Source organism: Microtus ochrogaster, unplaced genomic scaffold (assembly GCF_000317375.1).
Source record: "Microtus ochrogaster isolate Prairie Vole_2 unplaced genomic scaffold, MicOch1.0 UNK4, whole genome shotgun sequence".
NCBI classification, from domain to species: Eukaryota; Metazoa; Chordata; class Mammalia; order Rodentia; family Cricetidae; genus Microtus; species Microtus ochrogaster.
Genome location: NW_004949102.1, coordinates 16,961,067 through 16,973,777, shown reverse-complemented (window position 1 = coordinate 16,973,777; position 12,711 = coordinate 16,961,067). Strand labels below are relative to the sequence as shown.

At 47.9% G+C, this 12,711-nt stretch overlaps 1 protein-coding gene across 1 annotated transcript in view; it reads right to left on the bottom strand.

The window, feature by feature from the left end:
- Tmem178b (transmembrane protein 178B) overlaps positions 1-12,711 on the bottom strand; it is a 381,702-nt gene that overhangs the window by 32,622 nt on the left and 336,369 nt on the right. Inside the window, exon 3 of the mRNA XM_026788582.1 lies at positions 8,479-8,616. Within this exon, the coding sequence (XP_026644383.1) occupies positions 8,479-8,616 (138 nt within the window). The remainder of the gene's footprint in view (positions 1-8,478; positions 8,617-12,711) is intronic.

Below are 12,711 nucleotides of genomic sequence, written 5' to 3'. Positions count from 1 at the left end.
TCTCTTCATTCCCCCCATGGAGTGGCAAGGTAGAAGAGGTCACAGCAATCACAGATGGTATGAAAAGAACCTTTAACTGTTTCCTTTCACCCATTACCATTCATGCCCCCAATTCTGGTCACCATCTCCTTCGTATGCCTCCTAATTGCTTTGAGAAGGGGGAAGAGGAAGCCTGTGCGGGGGATGTGTGCAGAAGACATGAAGAGAAATTGTGGAGATACTGGCACTTGCTGAAAAGCACAGAACTGGAGTTCAGTGAGACACAGAGGTGCTCAGCATGGGTACCCAGGCCAGAGGCAGCAATCTAGGCTACAAGAATATAGGCCAGTGTCACGGTCCAGCTTAAGATTCATTTCTGCCAGCTACTAGCTGAACAATCTAGGATAACACACATGACCACTCTTATCTAAACCACGGAGTGTCTGGCTGGATGGTGTCTAAAGTTTTTTCTATTTCCAAGGTTCCCGGACTCCAGGTCAAGGTCATAAACTCCATGAATTCAGGTATCTTTCATATTCTGCTTCCTAAAGGAGTTGAAGATGTTTTTTTACATGGGAAAATAGGTTCTAGTACTGCTGGGTGAATGTGAAGAAGACGGTGAGGTCCCATAAAAGGGGCTACTGTCACAGTAGGGGCTACAGATAAGGCAGGGCGCCTTAGAAGACGGCTGCACAAAACCAAAATACACAATTTGCTTTTCTAACACAGTCGCTCTGCAGCTATTTATCAAGCTGCAGACATGCTCCTGCCCTAGGAGATACCTGAGAGGAGGCATTCTGTAACTAAGGCAGACTGGTCTGATGCCCGTGGCGCATAGGTATCAGAGCAGGTGGAGAAACAAGCAAATACAGAATCCATTCCAGACACCTAGTCCCCAGATCTTGGTTCCTAATGTCATTATCTAATAAAAGGAAACAGAGCTTGGCAGAAAGATTGTGCAGGGAGGGAGCAGAAAACACACAAGGCGACCTAGAGCAGCTCATGGCGTTCAAAAGTCAGCATACAAACAAGGAGCCAACCAAACACAAAACAGCAGAAAACAAAACCCCACATATTGGGGTATGTCAAAGGGCACAAGAACCAATTAGAAGACTTCTCAAACGCCAAGGCTGGCAGAACAGAGAGACCAAGAGAAACAGCACTGGACTATAATTCAAATGACAAAATCAATGCCCTCGGGTCCACACCAATATAAGCGAGTGACCAAGTGAATCAAATGTGGAGAGCAAGAGGCAAGTCCTCGATCTAGGATAACTCCAAGTTAGTTCTGTGGCTGCTCTACCCGACAGGAGTGTTTCCATCCTAGCACTCCAATCCTCCTGGGTGGCTACACACGTGACTGTCTTCAAGAGGAATGTAGCATAGAAATGGGAGGAAATAATTTACAGTGGAGAAACACAACCTCTTCCAACTGATCAGGGCAGCATTGGCAGTCACGAGTACAAGTCATGCTGAAATGATGAGATATCAATGGACCTCTACATATGTGATCTTCCTTCCCCGAACCAAAATCTTAACAGAGGAGCATCCTATAATATGCTTGACCAATATTCCAAAACTGCCAGGGTCATCTAAACCCAAGAAGACTTAGGGTGGTACCGCAGCCAAGAGAAACCTAGAGAAACAGCAACATTGAATGCATCGTGGTGCCAGGGATGGGATCATAGAACAGAAAAGGACACCAGATAAACCTAAGGGGATCTGGCTGAGCCATGAGCTTTAGTTAATAATAGTGCACCAACATTCATTCAACCACTGTAACTGATGTCGCGATAAAACAGCGATATTAATGAAAACATAAAAATAATGCCTGGTCTGATCTTGAAACATATCCTTCCCAACACATATGTTTATAACAAGACCAACTGAACATGACTTATTTTCATAAATCAGAGCATGGGTATATGAACTGAGTGTGATACCTTAACTATTTATAATGCTTGCACAAGTTTAAAAATTAATTTTAAAAGTTAATGCTTGTGTTCATGCACACCACATCACACATGGAAGTCAGAGGAAAGTCTGTGGAAATTAGCTCTCATCTTCCATCCTATAGGTCCCAGGAATCGAACGCAGGTCACCAGACTTGGCTGCATCTCACCAGTTCTCAATTTTCCTTAAATCTAAAAGTGTTCTAAAAATTAAGTATTTACTAAAAAGCAGTGAGCCTCTCTTAGTGGTTTTGAAGAAACAAGCTTCCACGGGTTCTACCCCTGCATGGAGAGAAATTCCATCATCACCACTGTGACGCTGGCAAGGATCTTAATACTCAGAGGAGAACCCAATCACAAACGTGAGGCAAGTTTCTAAGACCCTCAACTGAGAACCCTGTTAAGCTGCATCTTGAATTCTTACTCAAGTAACCTATGAGATAATAAATGTTAATAAAAAGCAACAAAACACAAAATAATATCTATCTAGGCAAGAAGAGGCATACTCACAGGGTGGTTATAGCACACGCCTTTAATACCAACACCTGGGAGGCAGAGGCAGGGGGCTCTCTGTGAGCTCAAGGTCAACCTGGTCTACAGAACAAGTTCCAGGACAGGTTCCAAAGCTACACAGAGAAACCCTGTCTCAAAAAACAAAAACAAGTAAACAAACAAATAAATAAAGGGAGGAGGGAGGAAGGGAAGGAAGAAGGAAGAAGGAAGAAGGAAGAAGGAAGGAAAGAAGAGGCACACTAACAAAATTTTAATTAATTACACTGTAAAGCACGCCTGGCGTGTTCACTGAATTGCTAGTCAAGGACACTCTGAGGGGGACCTCGAAGCAGGGATCTGAACCTAAATAAAGAGATATCCATGAGTTGTTCCTTGGTCAAAGATATCAGGCAGCTCCAGGGTCTGAGGAAACCTTTGCATGTGTTAGAACAGAAAGGTGGCCAGTATGACTGGAGAGGCATGAGTGTGTGCACAGGAAGAAACAGAAAGGGAGCTGAGAAGGCAAGGTCAGTCAGGATGTAGAGACTTTCAAACAAAGTTTGGGTTTTAAGTTCAACTGAAAGTCAGTAGACTACTAGTGACAGGAGCTGACTGGCATATCTGATTCACAGTGTAAGCGATTTATGCTGGGATGGCAAGATGACGCAGTGGGAGAAGGCACTTGCCACCAAGTCTGACAACCTGAGTCTGATTCCTGGGATCCATGTAGTGGCAAGAACCCACTCCCCAGGGTTAGCTTCTAGTCTCTACATGTATGCCAGAATGCATGCACACACAGTAATGAACATTTCAAAGGATAAAAGATTCATGCTAACTGATCTGTTCAGAACTGATCAAGGTATAGCCATAGTGGAGTTAGGGTGGCCAGTAAGGGACTTCAGTGTTGTTTCGACAAAAGATGGTGGAGCCTTAGCCCTGGCTGTGTGTAGAGAGGAAGGAAGACAATTCAATCCAGCAATTACTAGAGGACTGTGAGAAGGTTCTTGATGCTATAAGCGTGGACTAGGGATTCCAACTCATTTTGTAAACCCTTGTACCTAAGAAGCTTCCAGGGAAGGGTCACATTGAGCAGGGTAGTCATGTGCCCCTGTGCCACACAGTCTGTCCCTGTGTTATCCTGCTCCTGAGCCTCTGAATACCCCTATGATTCATTCCGATGGTTGCTTGCACCCACGTGGGGCTGTGCCTATCTGGGCTGCATCTTCTGTGGAGGTGCTGCCAAAGGAAAGCTGGATCCTACCCACCACCTCCAGCCTCCTGGGCCAAATAGTGCTACCCTGCTTAATTAATAGTTTCCTCTGGCTTGAACATTCTTTTAACAGTTTGTGGGTGGTTATTGTACGGTGTGTGAGGCACCCTCTCTTTATCTCTGAAACAGTCAGATATAGACCAGAGAAGTGCCCAATGAAGGCTATCTTCCTGTTGGAACAGAGGAGAGGATGTGAAGACAATTCTTTAGCCTTCATTTTGGTCTTGCTAAATATATAATATATATTATATATTTATATATACTATAGTTGCATACTTATATACAATATAAATGCATATACTATATATTTATAACTCATAAAAACACATATCCAAGCAAGAAGTGAAAGAGTACAAAATTTAAAATAATTAAAATGTAGAACATGCCTAGTATGTTTGATGACTTGCTTTACTTAGAGTTACCAGTCCCCAGGAACTCAGTCATTGGAATCTTGATTCCAAATATACTTCTCCACTTAAAAATATTTGCATGTAGTATGTATGTGTGCACATGTGTGTTGTATACATGCATGTATGTGTGAGTGTTGTATACATGCATGTATGTGTGAGTGTATAGGTGTATGTACATATGTGTGCATGTGATGTCATTTGTCAGAAGCTGTTTATGTTGTTTTTTGAGACAGGTCTCTCAATGGCCTGGAACTTCCTAGTCAGATTAAGCTACCTGGCAGGTGAACCCTAGGGAGTCACTTGTCTCTGTCTCCGGGACTGGTATACCAAGTTTTTACCATCACACCTAGTCTGTTTACATGGGCTCTGAGGACTGACCTCTGGCCCCCACGCTTGCAAAGCAAGCACTTTACTGACTGAGCCATCTTCCCAGCCCAAAGGTGTTCTTTTCCTTCTTGCTGAATCTTCCCTTTCTACCTATTTACCTACTCACATCTCGTCAGTCCCAGATACCACTGCTTTTGGTTACTACCTGCTTAGCTTCCAGCCCAATACAACAACCTGGCTCAGCACAGCTACAGATACCCAAGAGAAGGCTACAAGGTCACATTTGGGAACCATCTGAGCAGTTTCAATGACTGGCGGTGCTGTTGTGTCTTGGAGGTGACCAGAACAGGTGGCTTATTCCCTAGGTTCTTTGGCAGGTCATGCATAGGGAATTGACACCCCGGAGAACAGACTTTTCAGGTTCTGGGACAGGCACATCTTATAATGTCTCTGACATGTAGGGTTCTATAGGTCCATACATTTCTTCCGGGTTCATGTCTGGTCCCTCAGTTTAGTTATGATAACTGAACAGGGCCAGGCCAGGCATTCACTCTCTGATCTTGAACCATATCCTCCCAACACATGTGTGTTTAACAAGACCATTTGAACATGAATTATTTACATGAGTCAGAGTGTGACAGTTGCCCTGGGCTGCTGACTGCCCAGAGCCGAGTCTCCCCCAGTTGCAGAGGATGCTAGCTGGAGAAGGAAGGATATGGCGGAACTTCCACAAAAGAAAACACCACCATTCAAGGGATGAGAAGTCAACGGTTTTGTTATTAACTCTCTTGCTAGTTCAGGGCCTGATAGTACCAAAAAGTGTATGGATACCACTTTCCTTCCCACCCCAGCTTCATTTAGTAGCATGTTGCTTTACCTAGGGACAAAGATTTTTTAAAAATACCTCTAGGGGGAAGAGAAGGCTTTGTGACCTGAGGATAAATTAGACTCTGTGTAGCCTGTACTGTACTCTGATCAGCAGGAAGTGGCTGTGGGAAGCGCAGCTGCTGCAAAGCTGGCTGTCACACCAGTACTTCATCATGAGTATGGATTTGCCATTTTAAAGATACATACATATCACGTATCCAAGAAAGGCAGGTATGTGTGACTCCCAGGAGTCAGGGATTGGGACTCCCAGCTACTGAGGCCTGTGGGCACCATCATATCTCTTGTTGTATAACTTAGACAAGCAGTCATAAAGGCCTAGGTGTGCGTATGTGCGTGCGTGCGTGCGTGCGTGCGTGCGTGTGTGTGTGTGTGTGTGTGTGTGTGTGTGTGTGTGTGTGTTCCCAGGTACCATACAAGGTGGGAGCTGGAAGGACTTCCAAGTTTATCTGTCTCACTGATTTTTGGCTCTATTTGCAGAAGAGCTCTGTGGGGTTGGTCTTGATTGGTCTGCATTAACATTTAATCAAAGCTTTCCAGGAAGTTCTGACTTGTAATGGGTGAGGACTGCCGGGGTGAAGAAAGCAAGGCCCCCACTCATTCAGTCTTCAGAAGGGAGTTTGCGGCTCCTCACCTATCCTGGAGGTGTCCCAGCAGTAGAAGGGCAGAGCTGTAGGCACCCTCCAGACCATCGCTCTGTCCTCTTGCCTTTTGTCCTGAGGTCTCCAGTAGGGGGAGGTAACCCAGTCTCCTCACTGCAGGCACAGCTTTCGGCTTAGCCATTGTCACTCAGTTCTACTCCTGTGGCCTGTCTAGGAAAGATAAGCTAGCCAATGGCATTCTGGCTGTTAGTCTACTTGTTAACTGAAGTCCTTTGGAAAGCTCTCAGGGTGGAAAAGTCCCAGGTTCTAAGCCTTGTTCTTGCCCAAAGAGAAGGGCCATTGAAGAAGGCATCCAGCCTTAGCAAATGCCAGCAAGAAGTAGAGCAGAAAGACTCCTGTCTGGGTGCTTAGTCTGAGACCTGTTTGTTCAGCTTCTCTGGAATACCCGGGAGACCTCTCTCCAGCCTCAGGACAGCCCCTCATCAGAGCTTGTTTTGTGTCTCCAAAGAGCAAACAGGGTATGGCCTCACTGTGAATAGGATACAGCCTTACTTCAGACAGGCTCACTACAAACAGGATATGGCCTCACCACAGACAGGACACAGCCTCACTAGAGACAGGGCACAGCCTCACTAGACAGGATATGGCCTCACTAGAGACACGATATGGCCTCACTACAGACAGGACACAGCCTCACTACAGACAGGATACAGCCTCACTACAGACAGGACACTGCCTCACTACAGACAGGATACAGCCTCACTAGAGACAGGGCACAGCCTCACTACAAACAGGATATGGCCTCACTACAGACAGGACACAGCCTCACTACAGACAGGATACAGCCTCACTACAGACAGGGTACAGCCTCACTACAGACAGGATACAGCCTCACTACAGACAGGACACAGCCTCACTACAGACAGGACACAGCCTCACTACAGACAGGGCACAGCCTCACTAGAGACAGGGCACAGCCTCACTACAAACAGGATATGGCCTCACTACAGACAGGACACTGCCTCACTACAGACAGGACACTGCCTCACTACAAACAGGACACTGCCTCACTAGAGACAGGGCACAGCCTCACTACAGACAGGATATGGCCTCACTACAGACAGGGTACAGCCTCACTACAGACAGGGCACAGCCTCACTACAGACAGGGTACAGCATTACTACAGATGGGACACAGCCTCACTACAGACAGGGCACTGCCTTACTACAAACAGGGTACAGATGCTTCACTTTTTATCTTATTTTATATTTTAAAAGGCAGATTACAAAGAGGAAACCAAGGGGCTGTACTGGTAAAATACGGTGTGAGAAACATCAGTGAATTTGGGTCCCGTTTCACTGAAGAAAGGGGGAGCCCACAGAACATAAGTGTATGCTGGGGGATGGTGGCTTCTCTATATCGAATCTCCATCACAGAGCCACCATGCCCTCTCACTCTCCCAGCCTCTGCCTTAACCACAGGTGTGGGCCCCAGGGGTGGCAGCTCTGACATGGGGACGTCCTGACTCTGATGACAAGTGAGTCACCTAAGTATCAGCTCCATGGAAAGCCTGTATCGTGTTTGGCACAGAAAGGCTTCAAGGAACAGAGCAAAACTTCAGGGCCCAAGTCCTTCCTGCATAGCCCTCCCTCCCTCCCCTAAACCAGAGCTTTCTGCATCCCAGATGCCTGTCTGTACACAGCGAGGGACAAGCTTCTCCATCCCTCAGCTTGACCCGCAGGTAGAGTCCCACAGCCCACTCGTCCTTCTCTTCTCGGTTTCAGCACAAAAGAGACTGGAGTCAAGCGTCTGTGCAATGCCCGAAGTCGGACTGATGTCTGCTTCCGCCTGCGGGACTCATTTTCTCTTCGTCTCACAAGTGTCAGTTCTGTCTGTCCATAATCATGACACAGAATTCACCCATCCACCTGTCCCAGGCAGTTCAAAATGTAAGCTCTAGGCTGAGCCCCCAAACCAGGAGACTTCAAAGGAAAGGAAGATGCCTGCGTAGATGGCGAGAAAGCCGAGTCCCTCATAACTACACAGTTCTCTCCACGTACAGTCTGCTATAGGCCACTGGGCTGACTCAGTGTAAGGAAAGGGAGCAGGAAGGGGAGGAGCTAGTCTTGTCTGACTGCTGCCTTGCTTGAAACCATAAGTCAAGGACGAGCACAGGCCTTTGGAGAAAAAACACTTCCTTCCTGAGTTTAACACTGCAATACAGGACGTGGAAGTGTAAAAGGCCCAACATATCCTGGTTTTATGCGTCTAAGTCTGCGGTCTCCAACTGCTGTCATGTAGGTGTCATGGCCCCAGTCCCTCTTCCGTCTAAGCACGGAGATCCCCGAGGCTCTAGACACTGAGGACTGCATCTCATTTCCTTTCACATCCCTAACAGCCAGTAGAGTGGTCAGTAAGTGACGGGAATAGACTGTTGATGAACCAAGAGATGAGGGAGCGGAATGAAGCCTACTAGCCATGCTCCACTGCTCTACCCTCTTATGGCTTCCCCGCTGGACCTTCCCGGCCTCCCCCACCCCACCAGCGGCATTCAGCCTTACCTCCCATGAGGAAGAGAAGCCCTGCCACATACTGCATAAGGCCTCGGTCCCAGCAGCAGCCCAGCACACCAATGATCCAGCCGAAGAGGATGATGGCCACCGCCATGCCCATGAAGCCAGCCGTCATTCTGCGCAGGTCTGTGAGGAAGCAGAAGGGAAGAAGTTAGTCTTAGGAGCTGTGACAGGATAGGGTCAGGTGTATCCTGGAGCAAGGAGACGCAGGTGGCGACACTTTCTACTCAGACTCCTCTACAGGAAAGTCGCTGATGGTGACTGTCTTCTGTGCAATGTGTCATGAAGCTGTGTTGCTAAGCACAAGACAAGCACATGATCCCTGGTGGCTGTTGGCTCAGTTTATCTGTGCCAGGCAAGTGCTGCCCTTCCTGTGGGTTTAGCTCACCCCTAAGATGCAGGTGCTCTCTGTAGTCCTGTGTGGAGAATGGAGCCAACTGCTAAAAGGAAAACCGTAAGCGGAAGAAAGGGTGCAAGTCCAGATGTTGTGGCTGCATTAGTCACAGCTGCATCAGAAGAGTGAGAGCAGGAGGTGGGCTCCTGGAGCAGAGCGGGGTCTCTGCAGGCAGGCTGCCTCTACCAGGCCCACCGTCCTTTAACCCAGGGTCTGCTGCACTGTAGGACAAGTCCTATGTGAAAATCTAATGGGGGAGAGGCTGGTCCTCAGCCAGATCCCAAGCTGTCTCTTAGGACCTAGTGTTTGGATGAAACTGTGGAAACAGAGGAAAAGCCTCCTCTTCCTTCCTGAGTCTGAGCCCTGGTGCAGCCTTTTCTTTGCATTTGCCTGTATCCGTCCACTCTCGAGTCAGCCCCCGCTTCCGGGTAAGGGCCGTGTCTGCTCTATACCTCTACAACCTGTCAAAGCCAAGAACGAGTTGGTGAGGAAGGAGGTTGCTGGGAAAATGCTGTTTACAGTAGAAGGGAGACGGCAGAGCCGGTCCATGTCTCCGCTGGCTACTTAGCATCTTGTCCAACTCAGCTTTTTCACTGGCTCCTTCCCTCCTGCGATCAGATGTCCCCAGAGCTACTCACGCACCCTCCGTCTAATGCGTGGCTCTGACCTGGACCTTGTACCCCAAATGGTTTCCCTCTCTTACTCTCTTTTTGCCAGGCTGGCTTTTACTTCCTTCTGGGGAGCACCTCACCCACCCCAGTATGTTGGTCATTTCTTCCTGAGATTGCCTGCACTCTCTCATGCCTGCCCACATTTAAGCCAGTGACACAAGCCCCAGCCTGCTAACAGGGCACTAAGCAAAAGCAAATCCATGTTGTTTGGCCTCTGCCCCAGGCTCTGACTCCTCTGTAACACCACAGACCATCCTAGAGGATCTCAGGGACATTTTACCCTCTCAGAGGGAGGGCAAAAATGTCAGGGTGATGGAAAAGGTGCTGGCTTGAAATCAAAGCACATCACATGCACCACTGCCCCAACTATCTCTTCTCATTCCAGAGGAACAAACGCAACAGAGCTTCTGTCGGCCTGGGGATCTGCGAACTCGTCAGGAGGCCACCCCTCTATCCTTTCCCTCTCATATAGTCTGTACACTCCGACCCATCCAGAGTCGGGCATGGCGGGAAGAAAGGACCTCTGCCCATAACAGAGCACAGTTTGAGTCAAGATCCCTCTACTGAAGGATCTAGTCTCTTTGTTCTGACAAGGAAAATCAGACATTGTCAGCCCCAACCAACATAATCTGGTAGAAGAGTGGGAGGCACAAACACAGAGGGAAAACAATGGCTGGTCCTCCATTCTGGGGAGGAGGATCCTGCAGCAGCTGGACAGTTCCCTAGCCCCAGAGGCAGAGATCCTGAAAGGGGCTGCAGAGCAGACTCCCTACCCCCACCACGCCCTGGCCCTGCCTGGTTCTCTTTGCTGTCCTGAGCACCTAGAAGGCCTCCCCCAGCCAGGTGGGAATAACACTCTGAATTCACTTCTGTGAGTTGCCAAGGAAGCCTCATTATCACAGAACACAGCAGAGTGCTCAGACTGCCAAATGAGTCAAGCAGAGCTATGGTGGAAGAGTCATTGGATGACAATACTAACACAGGAGCCACACCTCCTGCACAGCCAGCCAGAGCTAGAAAAGAGGAATACTCCTGCCCATGGGCCAGTCCCAGTTCCTATGGGTCAGTTCTGGGCAGTGCATTGTTTGTCCTTTTATGTCCATGACCACAGTCACACTCACTGCCACCAGCCCTGACTGGGATCCCTGCTTTCCTTACCACAAGGGCCTGAGCTGCCGGCTCAGTGGGGAGAGTTCTTGAGTGGATATCTGAGGCCATGCGAATGGATTCTTTACCCTCTGCTTTCCTGAAAGGCAAATGGGAAGGAAGGGAAAGAGTCCAGCTCTCTCACTGGGAAGTTTAGTGACTTAAACAGAAGGTACTTCAAGTCAGCACCCTTTCCTGGGCTCTTCCCCTCTTCGTCCCATGAAGGCTTCTGGATCCTTTTCACTGTGATCCCAGTAAGTTTACTTATTCTTTCCTCTGGAGGCCAAATTCTCACTCAAGGTTAATGCCTGGAAGTCCTGTATTGGCCCCTGGCTCTATAGCCCCTCGAGAGCAAAGATTCTGCCTAAGGAACTGAGTGGAAAGGTGGGTCACATCAAGTGAGTCTACACTGGCCAGAGACGGACCCATGGGTTGCTGAGGCAGGAAATCTAAAGAGAATGCCAACCAGAAAAATAGGAGGTGACATTTATTGAAGGATAAAAACAAAGTGTTTTACTTAGAAGAAAATTGGAGGGGGCAGAAAAGCAGGGACACGGGAAAAATAATGCTCTTCCAAAGGTTTTCAGAAGGGCCTGGCCATCTAGGTTCCAGTGAGGAAGAAGTGGTTGCCTTCTTTCGCTCAGCTCAGGTAAACTTCTGTGTCTCCCACGGGGTCTTGTTGACTGAGGTAAAGGGTTGTTCTAAGTTGTTGATGTGGAAACAGGATGAAAAGCAGAGATCCTGACCGTGTTTTCATTGACCCAGGGAAGATTTTCACAACACCCTTGAGTCTGACTTTGTCCAACCTCCGCATGAAAAAACGGCTCTTTTCTCCTTGGAAAGTTAACTGGGTTATCTATGTGATAGCTCAGGCAAGCTGCTATACTAGGTCAGAAGGCAGGCAGGACAAGAAATATTCCAATTTTACAGATGAGAAAAAGGCAAGATCCAAAGACAAATAAATAAGTTATTGACAGTTTCCACGCTAGTGAGCTGCAAATAGAGTTAGCAGATGCCTTCCTGAGCTGTGTGAGAACACGGGATAAATAAAGGAATTAAAATTGATGAGAGCAAATGCACTTGGTATTTCTTCTTCCGTAATCAAGCCAGAGCTATACCTAAGAGATGGGGAACAGTGGAAAGAAGAGAACAAGGAGAGTGGAGGCTGTGAAACTGGTGAAAATGGGCCAAGGCCAAAGGAATGAGGGAAGCCCCTCTGCAGGATTCCCCACAGACTCCCCAGCTCATCATATAGGACCTCTTAGATTAGGTGGTAGGCAGAAAAGGGGTGGAGCAGGTATTTTGAGGGAGTGCTCTGAAAAGGAATTTGAGTCTCAGATCTTCTGACCACTCCACACCACTGAGGGGCACCCATTTCTCCCAACTTCCAGGACATTGAACAGAACACTTAGGAATGGGGTAGGGACAGCCCCCACTAGGGGTTGACTAGCACAGGCGGAGGGCAGGGTTCCATACTGAAGCTCATGAGCATCCCTTGATAGGTGACCACTAGATGTGAAATCTTACTGCTGACAAACACCTCAGGCCCCTTCTATGTGGTTTCCGGAAGATGAATGTTAGAGCCGCGCCTCCAGCCTACACTGAGTGAGTAAGGTTTCTCCTGGGAAATGAACAGCCCCATTGCACCATGGGACTCTGAAAGCAAAGGCATTGCCTAAGAGACCAAGTGTATGGTGGGTCCCGAGTCCCAAGCTGACTTCAGCTTCCCTCACTGACCCAGTAGGTCCTCATAACTCTTTAGCATCCTACTTTCAAACTTGGGCAGGTGAAGGCGCTTGTGGCCAAGTCTGATAGCCTGAGTTCAAAGAAGAAGGAGAAGAAGGAGGAGAAGAAGGAGAAGAAGGAGGAGGAAAAGGAGGAGGAGGAAAAGGAGGAGGAGAAGAATAAGAATAAGAATAAAAAGAAGAAGAAGAAGAAGAAGAAGAAGAAGAAGAAGAAGAAGAAGAAGAAGAAGAAGAAGAAGAAGAAGAAGAAGAAGAAGAAGAAGAA